At 41.9% G+C, this 23,355-nt stretch overlaps 1 protein-coding gene across 1 annotated transcript in view; it reads left to right on the top strand.

Moving 5' to 3' along the window:
• LOC136874354 (thrombospondin type-1 domain-containing protein 7B) overlaps positions 1–23,355 on the top strand; it is a 193,262-nt gene that overhangs the window by 27,035 nt on the left and 142,872 nt on the right. Inside the window, exons 2-6 of the mRNA XM_068227767.1 lie at positions 2,216–2,486; positions 8,710–8,969; positions 14,499–14,697; positions 16,917–17,052; positions 23,018–23,148. Coding sequence (XP_068083868.1) covers positions 2,216–2,486; positions 8,710–8,969; positions 14,499–14,697; positions 16,917–17,052; positions 23,018–23,148 — 997 coding nt within the window. The remainder of the gene's footprint in view (positions 1–2,215; positions 2,487–8,709; positions 8,970–14,498; positions 14,698–16,916; positions 17,053–23,017; positions 23,149–23,355) is intronic.

The raw sequence follows: 23,355 nt of genomic DNA, 5'->3' as shown, positions 1-23,355 counted from the left end.
TACCAAAACTCTACCTACAAAATTCACCCATTGATTTCAGTGAATCTGTCAAAGATCTCGGCGTTATGATAGACGAACATCTTTCTTGGAAGCAGCAGGTTACCAGCATCTCCAGAAAAGTATTTGCGACGCTTAACTCACTTAGAAGATTCCGCAACACATTTTCTCGAGTATTAAAAGAACGCCTCATTTGCACTCTGGTATTACCTCATTTCGACTACTGTGACGCCGTGTACAACGACCTGACTGCTACCCTTAACGACAAACTACAACGCGCGCAAAACGCCTCTGTTCGCTATATATGAGACCTATGTTACTTTGACCATGTTACACATGCCTACGATGAACACGGTTGGCTAAAACTCAAACAGCGCCGTAATATTCATGCTTTATGCCTTCTTCGTCGAATACTCTCCCCATGCTCACTTCCGTACTTGTACAGTCAATTTCATCACCTCTCATCCAATCACAGTTTTGGAACACGGTCAAAATCTGATACACTCTTATCTATTCCGCCTCACCGCATCACACGATACACAAACTCATTTGTTATTTCTTCGGCACGACAATGGAATGCACTACCCGTCTCTGTCAGAGGAGCCTCACCTGCTAGTTTTAGGCAACTTTGTCCCCGCTACCTACTAAGTAATGCTATGGAAATATCGTAGATTTAGCCTTCCTCAAACTATAGACTTTATATAATCCCACTGTTATTACCAAGGATAATAGAAATGAGCTAATCATGTCGTAATTGTGTAAATAATCATCTTCATCATCAGCGTCATCATTCTCCTTTTTTTTCCTATTTTTATGTTTTATCATAATATTGTATTGTTTAGTAGTTGCAAGATGTTTCAATTTTAAGTGTATTTATTTCAATTTTGCACTTGTAGATACCGTATTTTCTGGTTAGATGGAAAAGAGGGCCTAATGGTCTTAATCTTGCCAGACAAAATAAATCCATTGTATTCTATTATTTTCAAGTCACTTATCTTCAGTTTTTCCCAGGCGATTTCAATGCCATATGATGCGAATGGTGCCACGATCATTTTGAATAACTGCATCGCTGTGTTTGTTGATAGATTGGTAATGTTCGGGAGAGTGTATGAGACTCTGGTGGCTGCTATTGCTCTCCCCTGAATATGCATACAAAAATATGTTACTGTTGTCTGAAGCGTAACTCCAAGATCGTTTCCTACTACCTGTAGAGTCTGAGTGTATAGAATTACACCATCTTAAGCCGTTGTTTTTCCACCGTTCTTAAATGTCATTTGTTCTGTCTTCTCTTTGTTTATATCCAAGTCAAGTCTCTAATTTATCAGTGTAGTGCATTTTGAACATCCTCTTTGTTCTTCGATCCTATCACCATATCGATTTTGCTCCATCGTAAGAGGAAAATCTTAATTGGAGCTTAGATGGTGTCGTCAGCTCTCGCTTGGAGAGCGCTGTGCCAGCATACAGCGAGCTATCTGGTGACGAATGAGCGTACCGCTTACTATGACCAATGGCCAACTGGGTCCCTTGCCGCGCTCCTAGCTAGCTAGAGCGACGCATCAAGTCGGCCGTGTATGACCAATAATAAAGCATTCTTAAATTCAAACCGCCATCATTGGAGATGTCTTCCTCGTGAGCAGTCGAAATTTTCTTCTGAATACGCGGAGAAAAGTTCTCTGCGAAACGTAAAGAATGTTCACCTTATTTTCTTGACTCAGCACAAGCCCAAAAGCCTACATCATGTCTCAATATTAACATGTTGATTTCAATTTTCCAATTAGATTTTACATACCTACCGATTTTGACTTTCAAATGCAGGCTTACATACTAAGTATAAATATAACTCTTGGTGTTCCTTTGGATGGACTGGGTTTGATTTTGCTCCCCGTGTCAATGATAGCGTCCTTTCCTTGATAGCTGGATAGAATGGGTCGACGGCCATAACCCCAGGCGTTAAACTTCTAGTCATTTCTGGCGTAGGCTGGTATGTGACTCTGCAAAAGCGGAATTCTAACCACCAAATGTTGTCCTACCGGAAAGCCAATTTCAGTATAGATTCGAGTTTGACCAAATTAATCTCAGCTTTCACGCTAATTTGTCTCACTGACGGGAACATTTTATGACATACCGTACGGTATATGGCTTGTCATACAAATACAAAAGAGCTGCATCTATGCACAATATAGATAAGTAAGTGTTGATTCTTTCTTTCTTTTTCCAGATAAATTACAGTGGCAGGTGGGAACGTGGGGTCCGTGCCTACCGGTATCTGCAGCAAACCGAGATGATCTGCAGGGTCGGGAGAATATGGGAGTCACGCAACGTAACGTTTCCTGTGTCCTGGTGTCTCACGACTCCGTCAAGCTACACCGAGTCATAGATGAGGAGAACTGCTTCACTGTGGCCCGTAAACCAGATCCCGTACGCTTCTGTCACATCCCTCGGCCGCAAGATTGTGTCGTTGGACCATTCTCAGAATGGAGCTCGTGCAGGTAACATGATTTTAACATAATAGGAACGATAGTCTGAATGTTACAAGTATATTGGGCTGTTATGATTCATTTCTTAAAATATCCACTTCGAAGTCTTCCAGATTCTGGTCTAATAAATAAATCTCTGCATTAAAATGTTGAGTGCCACGTGCCTTAGCTTCTTATTTTATAATGAAAGGTATGATTTTGGTGTAGACATATCCTTTGTGATTGATTGATTGATTGATTGATTGATGGATTGATGGATTGATGGATTGATTGATTGATTGATTGATTGATTGATTGATTGATTGATTGATTGATTGATTGATTGATTGATTGATTGATTGATTGGAGGTTAGGAAGATGGGTGTTTAAATGCGACAAAGCTGTGTCATCCGCTTCCCAAAATCTTCAACACTTCGCCATCTGTTAAGACTGTTAGGAATTAGACCGAACGGTAAACAAATAGGTTTCTTTTTATTATTGCATTGATTCTTTGAGCTCATGGTTCTAAAAGACCTCTACGCCCCCTCTCCCCCACCACCCCTCCGTGAATATTTAGTAATGAGATTTTCGGTAGAATTAGTTGTACTGTCGTAGTATTAGTAGTAGCAAATACCGAGCTCGATAGCTGCAGTCGCTTAAGTGCGGCCAGTATCCGGTAATCGGGAGATAGTGGGTTCGAGCCCCACTGTCGGCAGCCCTGAAGATAGTTTTCCGTGGTTTCCCATTTTCACACCAGGCAAATGCCGAGGCTGTACCTTAATTAAGGCCACGGCCGCTTCCTTCCAATTCCTAGCCCTTTCCTATCCTATCGTCGCCATAAGACATATCTGTGTCGGTGCGACGTAAAGTAAATAGCAAAAAAAAAGTAGTAGCAAAATTAGTCTAATCTAAACCTCGATATTCATGACCTGTGCGACCAGCTAGGTCAGGGTGTCACTGAGTAGGTACTCTCAGCCAGAGTTTACTTGTAGAAAAGTTGCCGGATTTTCTACTCCTTTTTTAAAAAAAAGTCAACAACACCTGATTTATCCACCAAGTGTTTATCACACCCAAATTTTGTTTACGTAGGAAGGTCTCAGGGATCTGGTGTTTCAACATAGCTTCGAAGATGGCATAGAACGTGGTACTAAAACGCGGCATCTCCAACTGAAACCCCGCTAGAAATGCGAACTTCGGATAACTCCATCTTGCCCTTCTGGCCCTAGTCATAAAAGGTTTTGTTGTTGTTGTTGCTGTTGTTGTTGTTCTTTTAGTCTTCTAATCTGTACAGGTGAGTGTCTCGTCACGAGCCAATAGAAGTGAAGCTCGCCCAATGTTGCTGAATAGTGACCGAAGGTCAGTGTTTTTCCCAGCTTCCACGGAAGACGTTTCCGTTAGAAGCGCACTGGCTCCGTACTTCGTCTATCACTGCCTACGGCTTGGCAACACCGAGGTTAGTACTGGTGGGAACCAGGCCTAAATAGCCAGTACTGTCGGATTGCACTGTATTGAGTTATATCTGTTAAGCTTCGCTACGCCGGCAACAGCGCGTTTACTTTCTTCTCTCTGTCCGACTCGTTGGCTGAACGGTCAGCGTACTGGCCTTCGGTTCAGAGGGTCCCGGGTTCGATTCCCGGCCGGGTCGGGGATTTAACCTTAATTGGTTAATTCCAATGGCACGGGGGCTGGGTGTACCGTATGTGTTATCTTCATCATCATTTCGTCCTCATCACGACGCGCAGGTCGCCTACGGGTGTCAAATAGAAAGACCTGCACCTGGCGAGCCGAACCCGTCCTGGCATATCCCGGCACTAAAAGCCATACATTTCATTCTTCTCATACTCACCCTGCTCTCCCTGCCATATCAGCTGACGGAACTAGCGCTCATATCGCTACAACTACTGAAAATGTTTTCATTGCTCACCTGAAGGGGGAGGCGGGCCTCTTAGATGGTGACGCCGTCTCACAGGCCGGGAGATTTGTTACAGTGAAGGAGATACTCGGAGAAGGTGAGGAGGTTGGCGGCCGTCGCCTATACTAGGAACTGTCCCGGCATTCGCCTTAGTGCAGGAGAATGGAAAACCACGGAAAACCATTCTCAGAACAGCCGGCGGTTGGGGCAAGCCGTGAGGTTCAGACCTGTCCTGTCTCCCGAATACAGAGGCGTAGAGCCACGGTAGAGCCGTGGCCACCCCTCCTCTGCTCGGTTGGCCGATCAAAGTGCAGAGCTGTTGGACCACGGACCAGCCGTGGCCCCTTACGGGCCGAGAACCACTCTGCATCTACCGACCCTCATATCGCTTGACTTCCTGTTGTCCTACTGTAGTAGTAGGCTAGTAATGAAGATAGGGCAAAAAAGTCAAGAAACGTATGCCTATCTGCTAACACAATTTCAATACTACAATCGGAGAAGAAAAGCAGTCCGCAGAGTACTAGGAAATAATGGAAAACAATGTAAAATTCTTATTCGTGGTGTTGAAAATCTTTTCTCGTCTCTTTATTCAACCAGTAACGATTGCATACGAAATGATTATCCAAGTTAATTGTCTGCATCAGAATCACTTTTGATGGCATTTAACAACTGAACATCTCCAAGGAGAAGGTCGTTTTCGTAGTGAAAGAAATGAAATGAAATGGCGTATGGCTTTTAGTGCCGGGAGTGTCCGATGAAAACAAGTTCGGCTCGCCAGATGCAGGTCTTTTGATTTGACGTAGGCAACCTGCGCGTCGTGATGAGGATGAAAGGATGATGATGAAGATGGCGCACACACCTAGCCCCCGTGCCAGCGAAATCAAAATTAAAATTAAAATTCCCGACTCTGCCGGGAATCGAACCTGGAACCCCGGTGACCAAAGGCCAGCACGCTAACCATTTAGCCATGGAGCCGGACGTAGTGAAAGAAATAGCTGTTGATACATCGCAAGGACCAGGTCATGTGTTAATGAGGCAGATCAAAAGTTCATAATCATAAATTCTTCCGTGTGCCCAATATTAATTTATCCATTTCAGACAGTTGCGCTGAATTGTATTCAATTGAAATTTCTCAGTCCGCCTCTGTGGTGTAGTGGTTAGTGTGATTAGCTGCCACCCCCGGAGGCCCGGGTTCGATTCCCGGCTCTGCCACGAAATTTGAAAAGTGGTACGAGGGCTGGAACGGGGTCCACTCAGCCTCGGGAGGTCAACTGAGTAGAGGTGGGTTCGATTCCCACCTCAGCCATTCTGGAAGTGGTTTTCCGTGGTTTCCCACTTCTCCTCCAGGCGAATGCCGGGATGGTACCTAACATAAGGCCACGGCCGCTTCCTTCCCTCTTCCTTGCCTATCCCTTCCAATCTTCCCATCCCTCCACAAGGCCCCTGTTCAGCATAGCAGGTGAGGCCGCCTGGGCGAGGTACTGGTCATTCTCCCCAGTTGTATCCCCCAACCAAGAGTCTGAAGCTCCAGGACACTGCCCTCGAGGTGGTAGAGGTGGGATCCCTCGCTGAGTCCGAGGGAAAAGCCGAACCTGGAGGGTAAACAGATGATGATGATGATGATGATGATGAAATTTCTCAAAGACATCGACAAAATGATCAAATGCACGTTGGAAAATTTTCCAGCTTTCTGCCGACACACCTGACGGTATGAAATACACCCACCGGTTGTTTAAAAGGTCTAGGACTTTTCTTATCATATTGGGAAGCTGTCCTGCAACAGATTAGCTCCTTCGGTTCCTACATATAAATAGAAACGATTACATTCTGGGAAGTAGGCACCTCTCTGAGGAGAGCAACAACTTCTTACAAAATCTACACATTTCACCTTGTGACAGATTAAATTCCAAGTATAGTATTTTGGATTATAAGAAATTAACACAATTACTGAGATATCAGGAATGTTTACAATGGTGTCATTCTCCGCAAAAGAGAAAAGGTGTTATCTTATTTAAAGAACAACACTCAGCGTGCAATTGGATAACACACCATGATGGTGTACACTATCTTGCAGTGACTGGCGTGGTGCTCTAAACATGACCGCTAATGTCGCAGATGTTCGAGCCGTGCCGGGCAAGTCCCAGGACAATAACCGTTGTCGGCATTGCGACATCGAGACAGAAACCCTTTCTCGTGTCCTGGGATACTGTCCCGGAGGTGAAACCTTGCGACTTATTGGACGCCATGCGAAACGAAGCTCCGTCGCTCAATCATTAAGTCCACGGGTTGTCGGAGAATGGCAGTACCAGTAGGACTGAAACAACATCAATGGATATATTATTGACCCTACGATCCAGAGTGAAACCCACACTAACCAGCCCATGAGGAAAAGAAGAGCATTCACGAGCCAACTATCCCATTTAACTGACGTGAATATGGACTGGGTAACATCGAGGTGATAGGCCGTATGATTGGTGCAAGAGGATCAATACCTTAAGTTCACTGAAGAACTCAGCTCAAGATTCAATCTACCAGAATCGTTGACGAAAAATGTGATCCTCAAAGCCTTGAAATGTTCGCCGGCAGTAATGAGATCTATAATCATCAATGTATTCAGTATACTTTGTTCTCATGGGCAACCTCGTCATGGGAAAAGTGTATTCAGGAGATGGTGGATTCGATCCTCGCCGTTGGTAGCCCTGAAGAGGGTTTGCCATGGTTTCCCATCTTCACATCAGGTAAATGCTGGGGCTGTACCTTAATTAAGGCCACAGCTCTTTCATTCCTAGTACTAGCCCTTTCCCATCCTACATCGCCGAAAAACTTCCATAACCAAACTAATCCCATAGCACGACAGCCCTACCAAGCGACCGCTGCTCAGCTCGAAGGCCTGCAGATTACGAGGTGTCGTGCGGTCAGCACGACGATTCCTCTCAGCCGTTATTCTTGGCTTTCTAGACGGGGGAAAGACTTCCATATTAGTGCGATATTAACCACTAGCGAAATATGTGATAGTAATGGTAGTGCGGTGCTGAGTAGCACAGATGGTAGAGCGCTGACCTTCTGAGCTCGAGTTCGCTGGTTTTGTTTACGGCTCAGTCCGCTGGTATTTGAAGGTGCTCAAATACGCCAGCCTGGCACGTAAAAGAACTCCTGCTGACCGAGCTCGATAGCTGCAGTCGCTTAAGTGCGGCCAGTGTCCAGTATTCGGGAGATAGTAGGTTCGAACCCCACTGTCGGCAGCCCTGAAAATGGTTTTCCGTGGTTTCCCATTTTCACACCAGGCAAATGCTGGGGCTGTACCTTAATTAAGGCCACGGCCGCTTCCTTCCCACTCCTAGCCCTTCCCTGTCCCATCGTCGCCATAAGACCTATCTGTGTCGGTGCGACGTAAAACAACTAGCAAAAAAAAGAACTCCTGCAGGACAAAATGGCATCTCAACCTCTTCGAAAACTGTAAACGTATTAGTGAGATTACTGCTACTACTCTTAATAATAATAATATCATTAGCTTAACGTGCCCCTAACTACTTTTTTACGGTTTCCGGAAATGCCGAGGTGCCGGAATATAGTCCCGCATAAGTTCCTTTACGTGCCAGCAAATCTATCGACACGAGGCTGACGTATTTGAGCACCTTCAAATACCACCGGACTGATCCAGGATACGAACCTGCCAAGTTGGGGTCAGAAAGCCAGCGTCTCAACCGTCTGAGCCATTCAGCCCGACGGTGGTAGTAGTAGTAGTAGTAGTAGTAGTAGTAGTAGTAGTAGTTTGGACCGGGTTTTGCCATTCTATCCCGAAAATCGACTGGAACTGGAATATTTGCCGGGCTGAGTGGCTCAGACGGTTAAGGCGCTGGCCTTCTAACCCCAACTTGGCAGGTTCGATCTGGCTCAGTCCGGTGGTATTTGAAGGTGCTCAAATACGACAGCCCCGTGTCGGTAGATTTACTGGCACGTAAAAGAACTCCTGCGGGACTAAATTCCGGCACCTCGGCGTCTCCGAAGACCTTAAAAAAAGTAGTTAGTGGGACGTAAAACAAATAACATTATTATTATTGGAACTGGAATAGACTGTCTGAACTACTACTGAAATGTTTTCATTCCTCCCCTGAAGGGGAAGGCGGGCCTATTAGATGGTGACGCCGTATCTCAGGCCGGGAGATTTGTTGCGGTGAAGGAGATGCTCGGAGAAGGTGAGGGGGGTTGGCGGCCGTGGCCTATACTAGGAACTGTCCCGGCATTCGCCTTAGACTGTCTAAACTCACTGTAGTAGTATGTACTGCAATTGAACGTTCTAGAATTACAAGAGTTCGGAGTGAGAAAAATGATTTCCTGTTTCAGTGGCTGCAGTGGAGACGGTAGCGAGGACGGTGCGAACCAGACGCGGGTACGGACAGTGCTGGTGGCGCCTATGAATGGAGGACGACCCTGCCCACAGCTAACAGAGACTCGACCGTGTGACCCTCGGGCAGAGTGCCTCAAGGCTGATGTGGACGGTACAGGAGCACCACCTGAGTACAAGCTCAAACTGGGCGAATGGAGGCGCTGCCAGGCACCAACCAGTTTAGTTCCTGCAGATGTCCTGGAAGCTCGAGCGCATGGTGAGTAACATGAGACATTTGGTAGTTCTGGGTGTAAGAGAACTTTCTTGACGATCTTCATGTTACATCAGAAATTCTAACTACTCCTTCTCTTCTTCTTCTTCTTATTCTTCTTCTTCTTCTTCTTCTTCGCCAATGGGTCACTTAGAATCACGCGGAATCAACATTTGTTGGCTTTTTGTTTTGGCCCAGTATTCCATCATACGCAGTGAATGGGTGTTTTCGTTGCAGGTATAATATATGGCAGTTAGTTTTTTGTCTCATCATCCTCAAAACCCCATGTGAGTGCGATTTTTCTGATTTCATCTCTGTCTAGTAGATGTGGTGATCCTAATTCTCTCAGGTCTTTGTCTGTTTGTACCAATTTGATCGAGTGGTTTTATTCTTTAAGAATGTGTAAATTCTGTGAGGCAGTCTGAGTCCATTCTTTCTAAGTGCCCCATGAATTGTATTCTTGGCATGCGCATTGTGTCTGTAATTTTGGATATTCTTTTATGTATTTCTGCAATTTGGTTTTGGAAAATGTACGCCTACTCCATCTTTGACTCTCAGTGCTAGGATTTTTCTCATTATTTTACGTTCTTTCACGTCTAATTGTCCTTTTAGTGTTTTGTGCTGGAGATTGAGAGTTTCTGATGCGTAGAGAACTTCGGGTTTGATTACTGTACTACAGTGTCGGATTTTGCAGTTCCAGGAGAGACGTTTTTTGTAAGTTTTTTTTGTAAACTGAAATGCAGTCTCCAGTTTCTGGAGTCGCGATTTGATAGATTTCTATTCATTACGATTTTCAGTAATCCATTCACCTAAATATTTAAATTCTTCAATCGAGAGAATGATTGGAGTCAATTTGGAGTTCAGATGGGGCAGTTTTGATGTCTGTCATAAATTTTGTTTATTGTTTTTCAAATGAAATTTGTAACCCAATTTTCGCGCTGCTTGTTCTTGCAAGAGTTCAAGTTAGTTTTGTGTAGCGGGGATGTCTTAGGCCAGGGCCTCTCAGGGTGCATGCACTGTGCACGATGCAAAAGACGACTTCGCTTGGTTGACCAGAGTGCAGACCCCCACTCCTCGATTTGGAGCAATAGCGCTGTCTCTCTCTTTCCCCACGGCTGTCTCGCTCGCTCCCCCTGTCTCCCTCTTCCTCACTTGCTCCGTAGCGCTCCAAATCCGAGCTGAGTAGCCCAGAGACGAAGCGTTGATCCGAGCCGAGCCGAGCGGGACGGATGCACTGTGCACAGGAACTCTGCGCCGCTGTTTGCACGCGTGAGATTCTGGGCGTTTGAGAGGCCCTGTCTTAGGCAATTGGTGCTATGTCGTCTGCAAACGCTAAACAGTCCAAGTCTATGCCTTTATGTTTTGGTCCGATTCGGTGTATTGGTTCACCTGTTTTTCGCCATTTTCTTACAACTTTTTCAGCTACAATAAAAGTTGTTGGAAGCCGTACCGTACTTTCCAGTGTCGACTTAGTTTAAATGTAAAAGCTTTCCAATCTGTGGAACACACAATTTCAATACGGTACCTACTACACTATAACATAAGTGTAAAAATAAACCACATTATTAAACGAGGAATAAATACACACCAGTAAACAAAGAATGACATGCTTTGCTCCTAAAAGAATATCATCAGACTCCAACCAGTCACATTCAATATTTGGAAATATTTATATTTATCTTTGTCCAAACATCTATGAATCTGAAATTTGAAACTTATCTTAATGAAGCCTTGCTTTTTCACCATTCCAGCATACACTTCCATACATATTTCGTTGCCTGACCGTGTTGGAGAAAAAACGTTATTAACATTTTTTACAGCTTGTTTTACGTCGCACCGACTCAGAAATGTCTTATGGCGACGACGGGAGAGGAAGGGGCTAGGAGTGTGAAGGAAGCGGCCGTGGCTTTAATTAAGGTGCAGCCCCAGCATTTGTCTGGTGTAAAACTGGGAAACCACGGAAAACCATCTTCAGGGCTGCCGACAGTGGGGCTCGAACCCACTATCTCCTGAATACTGGATACTGGCCGCACTTAAGCGACTGCAGCTATCGAGCTGCAACAGCTGAAGTACCTACCGTTACTAGAAAAAGTCAACCATACTACGATTGAAAAACTGTCTGAAAAGTCAATGCATGTGTATTTTGTAACATGTTTACCTGTGAAGGCATTCCATTTGCCCTTCCCTCGCATCCTCCCTTCTGCCATGACCAGCACAATCGAGTGGTGTGTGCGACCCTAAGACCATGTACACTGTACAGGTCAGCCTGCAGAACAGGTTGAGAAGCAGCTTTGGTGGAGGTCACGTGAAAAGTTGACATGCAGGTGAACATCTACAAGCAGGCAAGTACCGAAAAGCTAGTTGGTTCTGAAAGTAGTCGGAAAGGCACCCATGCGTTTTAGTTTTTCGCAGATGTTTCCATTTTGGTCATCTCACCAAAATAGGTAGCATGTAAGCTTGGAATATTTTGTTCTTTTCTTCTTCAATGTCAAAACCATCAATCCATCAATGTTTATGTGTTGCATCAGTTCCTTCAATGTACTTTCTCGTTTTTGTACACTTCATTCTTCACGTTCCCAAACACTCGAATGCATTCTTCCACAAAATGATATGTTTGGTCTTCCATCCACCTTCTTGCAGTCATTTTGCAGACGAAAACTCCACAACAAACATGAAACAGAGGGACAAGATCTAATCACTTGCTCCAAACGATAGCTGGATCAGTAGGTGCGCATTTTGGAAGCAAGTAATTCTCGCGTGACGTCATTTCATTGGATAGTGTTCCAACCTGCGCAATTAGACTGTAGGCTACGTCTGTCAGCCTACATGACTTGGTGGAAAACGGCCTGCAGGTTACCTGCAGCAGGTAACTTGCAAGTACGTCAAGCAAGTGAACGTTCACAAGACGCAGTTCAGGTATCTTGACAACCTACGTACACCCTTATTTCATATTTTTTTGGTACCAGGCTCAAGGCCTGGTGATCCGCTAACGCCCAGGAGACTTGACAAGGAACATGGTAGCATGAACCCGGGCTGAACGACTCACCCGTTTTAGCGCTGGCTTTTTGAGCTTAAGTTGACGAATTCGATCCCGTCTCAGGCCGGTGGTATCTGAAGGTCCTAAAATACATTATCAACATGTCAGTAGATTTGCTGGCATGTAAATTACCCTTGCGGGATAAATTTCTCGAACCTTGGCTCTCTGAAAACGGTTAAAGTGCCGGTAGTTAGTGGGTCGTAAAACAAATAACATTAATTTTAGAAGAAGAAGACGAGGAAACCCGAATTAGTGAACGGAAAGGAAATTGCGTTTCACTTAGGTGCCCAAGCTCCCATTTATCTTTGCTGGCTTGCTAAAAAAATGTCATACCGGGCGAGTTGGGCGTGCGGTTAGGGGCGCGCGGCTGTGAGTTTGCATCCGGGAGATAAAGGGTTCGAATCCCACGGTCAGCAGCCCTGAAAATGGTTTTCCGTTGTTTCCCATTTTTACACCAGGCAAATGCTGGGGCCGCTTCTTTCCCACTCCTAGGTCTTTCTTATTCCATCGTCGCCATATGACCTATCTATGTCGGTGTGACGTAAAGCCACTAGCAAATAAAAATGTCATTTTTGTGAACAATCTTTATCTTAAATGCTCAGTTAAGATGTCTTACACTGAACTTACTTTAATGTATCCCAATCATTTCTGGGATCTCCGAAGCAACCCCAGCTCATTTTGAGGTTTGGTCGAACGCCCTTCATAACGCCTTGTGACTTTTCATATGGATATCTCAACCCAGTCTGTGCACTAGTATCACCCATTTTTACTTCACACGTTCGCGATAGTGTTCGGTATTACATTCCCTCCTCCTGCGGTAAGTGGATTTTTCCCGTCTTCCGTACTGTTGTAGTAGATTTACCGCAATAAAAATTTAAACCTTGTAACAATGTTGACAGTGTATTTTCGGTGCTTACCGCATAGGGCCTACCACCGATGGAACACGACGCCTACAGGGAGACTGGAAATATACACACGCGTTCTGTCTCTTTTTCTTGTCAAGGTTGCCTACTTTGAGTGATAACCTAGTTCTCTTTAGGAGCGTCAGTCCATCTAGTAATCATTAACATAGTTGGTAAGACTGCAGAGATTTACAGATTAGTAAAGCTTTTCCGCCATTGTTGATGGATTCAGGAGTTATTTCTCGTCATTGTACGTCCTATATTATTGGCGCTGGAGCGACCGATAGACACGCCATATACTATGACTCCACCTGAAACCACATCACAAGTACTGAATTCCCTGATAAATCTACCGATAAGGCAGAGAGTATCCATAAAGATGAAACAAGAGAATTAACAAAAGAAATAACTGTTGTCTTTAAACTGTGTTTATTGGTGCAATTTTATTTTAGGCCACATTCCGCCCATTGTTCTATTGGATAAGAACGAAGTCATTTTTGAGGATGTTGCAGCAGCTGTTGCACCCAATTTGTGTTTCTTGGAACCTAGAGTAATCAGGTGCTGCAATATGTCGGAACTGCCTTTGTGTGGAATGAAAAATGTAGCCCAGCAAATTGTGTAAAATATATTTCGTAATTTATTTTCGTGCTTTTCAAAAAAAGTTACTGCTCCTCTTATTTAGAAGCTAATGAACGCTTACGTTTAGGCATACTATTAATATGTTGCGCTAACATGCAGTGCAGACAACTACAGTGACGCTTAAAATGCGGCTTGACGATTGTATCGAGTATCGATTGCTGTGTTCTAGTTCTATCAGTTGTGAGTGCGACAGTATTGCCAATCTCCTTCTTGGTTTTTTCCCATTTACTTGGAATCGGCACTCCATATGGATTTAGCCCATTTTTAGGGTCATGTCTTTCCTGACGCCAACCACGAGTGAGAGATGTACCTATTCACTGTTGTGTATTATGGTGCTATGTGCTGTATATAAATGAATATGCGTATTCTGACAAACACAAAAACCTAGCCCTTGAGCTGGCGGAATTACCCAGACAAAGTTAAAATACCCAACCCGGCTGGAAATCGAACGCAGGGCTCTCTGAACCGATGGCCACGACGCTGGCTTTTCACCTCAAGTAGCATAGATGCAGATGATATATTTTCAATTTTCATTACATTGCACTTTTGCAAACATATTTTCAAAGCAAAAACAATAATTTCATGGTCAGTTTATGAATCAAACCCTTTTCACAGTACCGGTACCGGTAACGTATGAAATGCTATTTTTTTAATATAGAACTTCTGCGCGTCTTGACAAAAATACATGGACACCGGACAACTTAGTAAAAAAAAAAAAAAAAGATGTGTGGCGGTCCCATATTTTACGGGACGTATTTTAGGCCTAAGAGAGATACGAATCGATATGAAAGCGTGTACCGATACCACTGGTGGTACACTCCGTCAAGACTCAAGAACATCTTTAAAAATATCCAGAACTTCCCGAATGCTCAATACATTGCTGATATTTTCGAGCTGTCTCATTTTACCGCCTCCAATTAAATAGCAATCACCAACACTATCTTATATTTTCCACAGGTCGCGATATTAGTCTCCATAGCAACTCGATCTATCAGGGAAATGTGATCGGTGCTGGTGGAAACCCTGGAGTGTTTCCAGTGTCTGGAGGATCATCGTCTGAAGCAGTGGAGAGCTACTTCACATTCCAGCCTCAAGTCGGTTATCAGACAAGAGAAGTGTCGTGTAGAGACTCAAAAGGAGCTGTTGTGGATCTTAGGTGAGCAATTGCTTAACTTGCTGGACAATGTATTTTTCATCTTCTCACCGTACCGTACCTATTGCAGGGAGCCTTTTGGTCCTTAGATTTAGCCCTTATTGTTTTAAATTACCTATCAGTGACCATATTACAAATAATAACCATAGATTATCTTCCTTCTAGCCAAATAAGATTACATTATGATTGTCTTTGTCAACAATTTTATGTTATTTGGTTGATGTTTAGAATAGAGGCTACACTTGTCTAATTTTTTTACATGTGACTACTTTTATGCACTTGAGCGTTTGTACTCAGTTTGATCTTCAGAAAACATTTGTCACAGTTATAATATATCTTTTAAATATGTGTTTTTCAACTGATTTGTATATCTCATGGTTATATCAGAAAATGTTTATTAGAGTACGGTATTTTCTAACCTAAAACGGGAAGCTGTGGAAATACGTAGAAATCCTAACAATTTCAACAGGGACACTGGCTATCAATTGAGTAATACCTGGTTGCCAGCCATTAAGGATTTACATAGATAGTTCCCTTCCCTGTCCCTTCACAATTGTTATTTCATCTCGATGTTTTCCAAATTCGTACGTTCCTCATCACCAGATGTTTCATTCCAGGCTTGTGTCAATATCATACACCTGCCAGTCATATGTTACGTACACACTGTATGTTATGTGACCCTCTTAGGCTGAGTCTGACGGTTCGATAAGCTTCCGCTTCGAACGCTAGCGCTCTGCCACGTCCGGGGAGCCATCTGGTGACGAATGAATGTACCATTTCCACTTCTATTATAACGTATAAGTTCAAACCTCATCGTTTGAGAAGCTTTTCTCGTGGACAGTCGAGATTTTCTTCTGATGATGCAGAGCACAGTTCTCTGCGAAACGTAAAGAATTTCACCTTATTTTCTTGACACGGCATAAGCCCAAAAGCCTATATAATGTCTATAACTTATTCATCGCCTGCAAATAGCTGTTTTCTGCAATGAATTTTATGAAGTCAGTGGTTAGAAACCATCTTGGTTCAGACCTAGGTGCATCTTGTGAGTTACTGAAGGCAACAAGTTACGAACCTAACATAAATGATGTGACTACTAAGATTCGGCAACAAGATTCGTACTAAATGCATGAAGAATATTTCACTTAAAGTCCATTGGCAATTACTATTTTTTGTTTTTTATATCTAATATTATTTAATGACAAAGTGTGTTACAATGAATTTTAAGGACTTTTTTTTTCTTTCTACAAATTATGTTAGGTGTTCTTAAAACTTACATATTTAGCAATATAGTTTTTGGTATATAGTAGAAACCGTTTAGTGCAACATTGCTTTCAATGACGTATTGAATATAGCGGTGCAATCTAACGGTCCTGTCTAAATTGTATACAAACACTGTATTTAAAAGCTTGCCAGTATGACTTTGCTTATTATGATATATAAAACAATGTATTTTTATCACATTTTTGGAGAAATGTATAGACGTCAACATCCAATGTTGAATTTTGTTTGTTACACATTTAGAGATTGCTGACAACAATGTAAAGCTTATTTTCAGTACATTGTAGATGTCAAATCAATCTGTCTATTAAAAATTCAAGGCAAGGATCACTGTAAAGATGTTGCAAAAGAAAGTGATAGTGTTTAATATTGAAGAAAAGTCACAAATAATATGGTGATTACATAACGGGGAAACAAACATCAGGATCATGCATGAAGGAATGGTGTGTATCATGTTCAATGATGATGCTTGTTGTTTAAAGGGGCCTAACATCTAGGTCATCGGCCCCTCTACAATATGGAAGGACAGAGAGTACATCTTATTTACCATATTAGCCAAGGCCGTGTAAAACATTATTGATCAATTTACATTGTTGCTACTACTTTCCTCGCTTGTTACTTTGAAATCTTAACTTATTCTGTGATATTTTTAGCAACAAAAAGAAAAAGACTGATTTGTGCGACTTGCCTATAATGACTGTCAATTGGTGGTCCCTTTGGAGTCGTTACAACTGGTTTTGACTGTATTTGCAAAATACAACCACAGAATATGCAATCAAATTTATTTAGGCTACACATTATACAACTAATGGGCAATTTGTCAAAGAAAAATAGCAAGTGGCACAGTAGGCAATTAATTGAGTAACAGACCAGACTTAAAGTGGCACACTAGTCGGAAAAGGTTCGCCATCAATGGCCTGCTGGATTGTATTTCTTTGTTACAGCCTTTGTCTTGGTGAAGAACATCCAGCACAGCTGCCAGCACGAGTTCGACCCTGTGTGGTGCCCCAAGATTGTGTTGTAAATCAGTGGTCTCCCTGGACCCGTATCCAGGATGGCTGTGTAGCCAGCTCCGGCAGAGTGAGTAATGAGTCCTACAGCTTTTATAATTATTAAAAGAAAATATTACAATAACAGTTTGATTCAAATTACTGCAGGGAATATTTTGGTTCAATCACATCTGCATAATTCATTCATTCTTATAAGTACTCATACACGCTTATTTATACAATTCACGTTGAATTACTTGGGTATGTATATAATGGAAGGGAAACATCAGGTATCTCTAAAATACTATGTTTTATCCAATACCAGAAGCTAGGAAGTAGTGAAACTGTGTGCAAAGTTTGTCCTTGACATTTTATATATTTAGTTTGTCTTTGTATTTCCCCCACATTATTCTGTCATTGTGGTTATCATTTTGTATGTATTCCTGTCCTCCATGCTACCTTCCTGTCTTTGGTGATTTGTACACTATGCTAAAAAGAAACTGCTTCCAAAACCCAGTTAACAAAACATCAAATCAAAAGAATTGACATAAAGAACCTGAAAGATTGAGAGGTTTGAAAGAGTCTTAGACATTCTCCAAACCAGAATTACAAATCTGGATATCAGGTCTGAAATCAAAACAGGTGAAACATGTAATGAGCTTAAAAAGGAAGGGGAGTTAAATAATCTGCAATTGAGTTATTAGTAATTTCAACTTAAAAAATAAAATAAAAAGATTATTACATGAACAATGAGATACTTGAGCTAATAGAATAATGGAAAGTTAAAAATCAACAAGGTGGCTAATGTGAACATCTAAAGATCTATTAGGGGGGAGGGAAAAAAAGAAATGTGGATTAACAAAAATTTGTAAGGAAACTGAAGATCTTGGAAACAAGCATGACAGTTTATGTTTGGATAAGAGAATGAAAGAGATAACGTTCATTATGCAGAAATGAAAGGCCATGAAACTAGTCGACAGTGAGAACAAACATATTGAGGATAAGGAAGAGCAAGGGGAAGTATGGTAGTACTAGTTTGCAGATCTCTTCAGAGATGATGACTCAGAATCTAATGATGTAAAAGAGGAACTGGATGGTCCAGTGATTCCCAAGAATGAGCTGGGGAAAGCGTTAGGCCAAGCAAATTCTGGTAGAGCCACTGGAGTAGATAATTACAGAACTACTTAAACTTATTGACTGACTTAATTTTGAAGCTGTTCAATCACATCTACAACACAAGAAACATATTTGCAGACTGGAATCCACGTTTTATCAGCCTGCCAAAGAAATTAAATTATAAATGATGTAATGATAAAAGGCTGATAAAACTAATGATTTTAAAGAATTCTGCACTCTCCTTTATGAAAAGAATTAAAGGAAAACACCTGTGAAACTCCGCTTGGGGTAGGAAATGGTCTTGGTACTCTGGATGCCCTGGTGTCTATCCAACTTTTAGTTATAAAATGTCCTGACCAACAACAAACCATTTTTACTTGCTTGAATGATTTTAAGCTTTTGACAGTGTTAGACATGATATTCTTATACATTAGCCAAAACATACAGTATTGGACTTGACAATGAAGATGTAGAGATCTGATTATCACACAGGAGCCCAACTTACTCTTACGTGGCATGCTATGTACCAGCTGATGAGCCCAACTTAACACACGGGGGGGGGGGGGTGAAACGCTGCCAACCAGGAATGAGTTAGCCGGAAAATATATAATGTCCAATAACGGGCCATTTATATTGGTATTATAAATTTACTCATTCGGGACAAATATTTCTGGTTCCCTATGGGAATCAACATCTGTATCATCTGATGGCCAAGCAGGCATCAATTTTTGGTAATGAGACAAAGTCTCTCTTAGTGCATTGGCACTGCCGGTGGCTCCAAGTAGCATACGCAGTGGCCTCGGCGGTATGCGCTAGCCATGCATCTTTGTGGGTGTGTTATGTACCAACTGATGAGCCTAACTAGAAACGCTGGCAACCAGGAATGAGTTTGATGGAAAATGTATAATGTCCAATAACAGACCATTTATATTGGTATTCAAGTCCTATTGGTCGAAAAAAATTTCACCATTAGAATGTTGGCCAGCAGGGTAGGAAAGGGGTTGGTGTACAACTTCTAATCACTAGATTGCATGCTAAAAGCCGGGATTCAATTGCAAATCTCTCCGCATTGCTCATATGGAGTGAGGGCATATGATGCTGTTTACGGTGATTCGTCTGTTGGATGGAGACATTAAGCCTTGAGCAGACCCCTTGATACTATTTTACAGGAATAGGCTATGTGCCAGCACCAGATTTCACCCTCTCCCTTCCTACTGTCATATATCACGTCATTCATTTCATCTCATTTACTCCTCTGATGTGGTTGATGTCAGGAATGGCATCCCGTCATAAAAGCCCGCCACGACAGTTTCATTTCACCTCACACCTAACCCCGTAGAGAAACGGGACAAGGGCTGAACAAACAAACTGCTTGGAAACCACTTTCTGATCATTGTTTGGGAGTCTTTATATGTATTCCCATTCTGTGAAAACAGTGCATTAATTGCACATCTTATTTTGGAAATATCTGCTGTGGTAGTTTGGATGATTTACCTAGGATATTAGGAGAGAACAAGAAATTCACCACAATCTAGTTCTTTTCTAGATTGTGACGACTTTCAGTGGTTACACCTCAGTGCGATAAATTTCACAGTTATTCCAAGAAAATTCTGGAACAGAACATTACTTCAAGTCCTGATGAATTTATCATAATCCTAAATAATCAAATCACATCTGCACTCAATATGACTTGATAATACAGTTATAAAACACATTCATATATTAGCTCCTTGTACTTGCCCATGCTTTATAGTAAGGGTGGCCAAACCTGCCTTCCGCTCCAAGTCCTATTAGAAATACAACCCGCAAACTAGCCACCTGGCTGTATCATTATGTACATTCATGTTTACACTTTGTGCCCTGTAATACATATTATGTTGCAACTTATTAGTTAGTATTTTTTGGTAATGCATCGAAGGAAGTTGTATGGGATAGGCTAGAGATGATGGTATTTACAAATACAGAAAAATCTGACATGATCCTAGTGTATGGTGAATGTACAAAAAATGCCATACTTTCATGCAATGTGAACCCTAATAGATGTCACCCATCTCAATGCCATTTGCAAATATCTTTAATCAAGTACATGAAACTGGAAGTGTAACACCTTAAGTTGGCCGACATGTTTCCCCTGATTTGCCAACTGTAGAGAAAGCATTTAACAAAGTAGAATGGTATCAGTTATTTCAAATGCTCATGGCCGCCCGCAGGATCTTTTCCAGGGGGAGGAGGGGGCACATTAACAATTTTCTTGAATATAAAAGCCAATATAACATCAGCAACATTAAATTGTTTACAGAAACTTCCAGTTATAACATATGCTAGATGACTGTCAGTAATTTCAGTTTATGAAATAATCTGGTATGATATTAAACAATTGAACATCAACATCTTTAGAATTCCAGGGGGGGGCAAGTGCCCCCCCTTGCAGGCGCCCATGCAAATGCTAAAAGAAACAGGAATCAAATATAAAGAGAGGAAATTTATCTGGAGTCTCTACAAAGAAGAAGTGGCGTGATAAACTGTGGTGGGAAGACAGTGTGTAAGATGAGGGTGTAGAATCTCACCAGTACTATCAACGGCTAGATCCAGAAAGCTCTAGATGAAACAAGGGAGAAGCTAGGACAAAGAGTAGGTGGTGTTAAGATTCAAGGAGAGAGAATAGATACAATTCGTTTTGCTGACAATATAGCAATAATAGCGGAAGAGTAAAGAGAACAATTAACAACATTGCTGGAAGTAATGGACAGCATGTTTACAAATGGATATAACACAAAAATATATTCAGACAAAACAAGATTAATGGTGATAAATAAGCAACAAAGAAAAATAAAGATAGCTCTGCATGGGAACCAGCTCAGTAACGTTGAAGCGTTTTGTTACTTAGGAAGCAAAATAACAGCTGATAACCAAAGTAACAGAGATATGGTCAGCAGAATTAACCAGGCAAAGATAGCCTTCAATAAAAAGAGAAAGCTCTTCTCATCTAAAATATCTGCTTAAAACTGAGGAAACAATTAATTAAGACATATGTATGCAGCATATTTCTGTACAGAAGTGAGACCTGGACACTATGGGTGGCAGAGAGGAAGAGGGTAGAAGCCTTTGAACAATGGTGCTATAGACAAATATTGAATATTCCGTGGACAGATAGAGTTTCTAACGAGGAAGTAATGGAAAGAGTTGGAGGAAACCTGAGCTTGTCAATGAATATGAAGAAAAGGAGAAATACATGGACTGGACATATAATCAGACATGAGAGTTTACTAGCCTTCATCCTGGAGGGCTTTGTGGAAGGAAGAAATTGTAGGGGAAGGCCTAGACTGGAATATATTGGTCAACTGGTGAGGAGCTAGGATGACTCCACATTACTGTAGTTCGTGGGGTATCACAAGGAGAAGTGGCATTGGTCAGGCAAGTGTACTTCCTATTTTGTACCATCATAGGTTACATCGATATCATGTCCCTTTCCACCAAGAGCTACATGGAAACTGTTTTCAGAATCATATACATTTTTGTGAATGGATATTAAGAAGTGAAACACCAGAGTTGTCATGTATCTTGTTTATGGATGAAGCAATACTTACATTTCATGGCCAAGTCAACCTTAGAAATATGCATTATTGGTCACTACAAATAATCCCTATTGGCTTCACAAAGTGGAACGTCACCATCCAAGGAGCGTAAAAGTGGGCCGTCATCTCATAGGACCATTTTTCTTAGACGGGTCCCTAAATGCCAATAGGTGTGTCACCTTCCTAAAATAGGAACTACCGCGCGAGTTGGCCGTGCGCATAGAGGCGCGCGGCTGTGAGCTTGCATCCGGGAGATAGTAGGTTCGAATCCCACTACCGGCAGCCCTGAAAATGGTTTTCCGTGGTTTCCCATTTTCACACCAGGCAAATGCTGGGGCTGTACCTTAATTAAGGCCATGGCCGCTTCCTTCCAACTCCTAAGCCTTTCCTATCCCATCATCGCCATAAGACCTATCTGTGTCGTTGCAACGTAAAGCCCCTGGCAAAAAAAAAAAAAAAAAAAAAAAATAGGAACTTCCACTGGTGTTAGAGAACATTCCATTGCAGACGAGGAAGAATATGTGAATCAGCATGGTGAGTGTCCAGCTTATAGTGAAAGACACTGTGCAGCTTGTTATAAACAAATGTTTCCCAATTAGTGGATTGAGCAAAAAGGATCTTGAAAGTTGACCGACCTGTTTCCCTGATTTGACACCTCTACATATTTTTCTGTGGGAAAAGCTACACTGGATGACATAAAATGCTGTATTGGAACAGCCTGCACTTAAGACCATTTGTTCTGAAATGCAATATCATATGCGGCGATCTTTATATGAAAGTCTGCAGCTAATGGCCATAATTTTGAACACAACTGGTAAATGTACACATACAGGTGAGGGAGGCATATATGCCCTAGTGGTGGCCAGTCAACTGGAGCAGACAGCACTCCCTAATGAAAATGACAATATTTCATGAGATATTTGTACTAGGACCCTACAACAACAGCCACTGCTATTCTAACTGTCTTTACTTTTATTCTCATTTTCATTTTAGAAACATAAATTTAGTGCTCAGAAACCACTTTGTTTAAAATTGTCGGAATTGCTGTATGGTCTACATTTTTGAGCCCCTGTATGTACTCCCATTGAGTGAAAATAGCACATCAATTGCACATCTCATTTTTGAATTATTAGTTGTGGTAGTTTTAGCTGATTCACCCACTAAATCCTTGTCTGGCATGAATATGTAGACAGACATTTAAACAAAATTACAGTTTCTAAGATTTAGGTATTATATGATTTATTATGCACTTTATTCATATGTAGTTGTAAACTTCTTCAACATGTCATAATGTTTTATTGATTATTATTATTATTATAATAGTCTCAGAATTTATATTTTGAACTGGAATGATACCTTTTGCAGACACGGCCTGAAGTACATGAGCGAAAACGTGAAGTAGTCCGTCTACAGGAAGGAGACGGACAACCCTGTCCACATCTTGTTGAGACTCGTCAAACTACTGATCGTGATCAGCTGCAGCCCTGTGCACAAAAGCAAGTATTCATTTGCTATAGGTGTAATAATTCATGCTACAATTTGATAGTAATACTTATGGAGAAATGATTTTCCCATAATTTTTCTATTGGAAAATGAACTCCAAAACTTTTGTAAAGTTTCATAGCTTCTAGCTAATCTACCATCCCACATGCATCCTATTAATATTTTACTTTCTGATTAGGAATGCCAATATAACTGTCACA

This window comes from Anabrus simplex, chromosome 5, assembly GCF_040414725.1.
Source record: "Anabrus simplex isolate iqAnaSimp1 chromosome 5, ASM4041472v1, whole genome shotgun sequence".
Classification (NCBI taxonomy): Eukaryota; Metazoa; Arthropoda; class Insecta; order Orthoptera; family Tettigoniidae; genus Anabrus; species Anabrus simplex.
Note: the sequence above shows the minus strand (reverse complement) of the source record. Positions and strands in the feature narration are given on the sequence as shown.